Here is a 1991-nt window from a genome sequence, read left to right as displayed (position 1 = left end):
GTGAGAAAATATTATTTTCTCATTCTGATATCTTAGAATGCAGATTCTAAAAGGTTAAGCTACACTGTCTTAAGTTTGAGAAATGTAATTCATGTCTCTATCTCTCTAAATCCAAAGCCCATGCTCTTGCTACTAGATCACCCCTGCTGGACATTTCCATAGGGCCAGAGAATAATTCCACTAGTTTCTTCTACACAAGGTTTAGAAGAACTCTCGTTAAAAATTTTACAATCCTTGAATATGCTATAAATTTGTTAGATGTAGGAAGGTTTGTAAAAGAGGATTAGAGATTTAGCTTTCTTTTGTAGTGGCCTATACAAAGATTAAAAAGAAAGAACATTGGTTCAAGGAACACCAGAAAAGGATGAGATTTGTGTTCCATAGATACTTGAATTAGTAGGCTACTTTTTCAAGATAATAGACTGAATTACTTCACTTTCTCCAATTCATAAAAAAGGAAAATAAAGTGAAATAAAAATAATATGCTCATGAAGGCATGGATATCCTGAAAATGGACAGCACTTGGAATCATACCAATGATGAATTCAGAGCACATGGAGCCGCAGCTCAGAGCTCATACTGGAGAAGGCTGCAGTGGAGGACAGAGCTTTGCGTTCTGGTGCAGCCGTAAACCAAAGACTGAAGAATCTGCTTTCTGATTTCCATTCAGGTGGTCTTCTGGATTTCATTCTTTACTCTCCAACCCCTCTCTGCCCACATTCCTGCAAACGAGTCCAACTCAACATGCCACCACACACACAGACTTTAATTCAGATCTCTCTCATCCAGGCGGCAGGTACACAGTAAGACACCTTTGTTCATCAACCCAGTTTTTTAAGCATATATATGAATATACAAAAAATAATTATCAGACATGAAAGCACAGATGAGCAAATGTCACATGAATTGACACCAGAAGCAGGAGATGTTTCGGAGAAAAGAAGAGCACCTGTGAAAACATTATTGTTAATATCATCAGGGGGAGTTTAGAAGACAGTACACCCATTAAACAAGGAAAGGCTAGTATGGAAAAGAAACAAGCGGAGAGCAAGAAAAGTAACGGATTTTGGAAGAGTCTTAAGAGTAATTAAGACTCAGCTATTGAACTCCGGGAAGTGAGAATGAGGCACACTTGGAACTTGTGGATTAAAAGAAATTTTAGGAGAGGTATAGAAGCGGAAAACATACAGGAAAATTTCTTATTAAAGATAAAAATATAAAATGTATATAGATAGCCACATACCTGATAATAGTAGATACTCTCAATAATCATGTAAAATTAGTCATAAGCTGTGAAATAATGCTGAATTTCTAGTGAGAAATTTTGTTTCCATATCAGCTTTACCTCTAGTTGGATAATGCCATACAAGTTTTATTAAACTTCTCTTAGACATAGTTTGCTCATATATAATACTGGAATGACAATAATTTCCTCACTTGTTATGAGAATTAAATTAAATGAAAGAACATAGATGAAATTGCCTAGTACTTGCTGAACTCTAATGACAGATACATATGTGTTTGTATATATACAAATGGACACATAACTATTGCATTCTCTCAGAGGTTGCATGGATTTTATTTCAGATTTTCATGATATATATTCAATCATTTTAAATCAAATGTATTGAGGTGTTTTTAGATACAAAAGATGTATGCTTTCAATTGTTCGATTTGATAAGTGGTTTTAGTTTCCCAGGACTGATAATGAAGTACTACAGACTATGTGGCTAAACAACAGTTCTGGAGGCTAGAAATTTGAGATGAAGATATCGATTGGCAGGGCCATACTCCCTCCAAGGTGCTAGGGAAGGATCTTTTCTATGCCTGTCTCCTATCTTCTGTCGATTTACTGGAAATATTGTGCATTCCTTGGCTTATGGAATTAATCCAATTTTCACATGGCATTCTCTCTGCATGTGGATCTGCTTCCAAATTTCCCCTTTTTATAAAGACAACAGTCATACTGAATTAGGGACCTACTTCATCTT

At 35.7% G+C, this 1991-nt stretch overlaps 1 protein-coding gene across 1 annotated transcript in view; it reads left to right on the top strand.

The window, feature by feature from the left end:
• Nucleotides 1-1991, top strand: part of CRISPLD1 (cysteine-rich secretory protein LCCL domain containing 1) — a 75093-nt gene that overhangs the window by 53860 nt on the left and 19242 nt on the right. Inside the window, exon 8 of the mRNA XM_012663100.1 lies at nucleotides 495-619. Coding sequence (XP_012518554.1) covers nucleotides 495-619 — 125 coding nt within the window. The remainder of the gene's footprint in view (nucleotides 1-494; nucleotides 620-1991) is intronic.

The sequence above is a fragment of the Propithecus coquereli genome, unplaced genomic scaffold, assembly GCF_000956105.1.
Source record: "Propithecus coquereli isolate 6110/MARCELLA unplaced genomic scaffold, Pcoq_1.0 Scaffold8, whole genome shotgun sequence".
In the NCBI taxonomy this organism is placed as follows: Eukaryota; Metazoa; Chordata; class Mammalia; order Primates; family Indriidae; genus Propithecus; species Propithecus coquereli.
The sequence above is the reverse complement of the archived record's forward strand: the minus strand, read 5'-3'. Positions and strand labels throughout refer to the sequence as shown.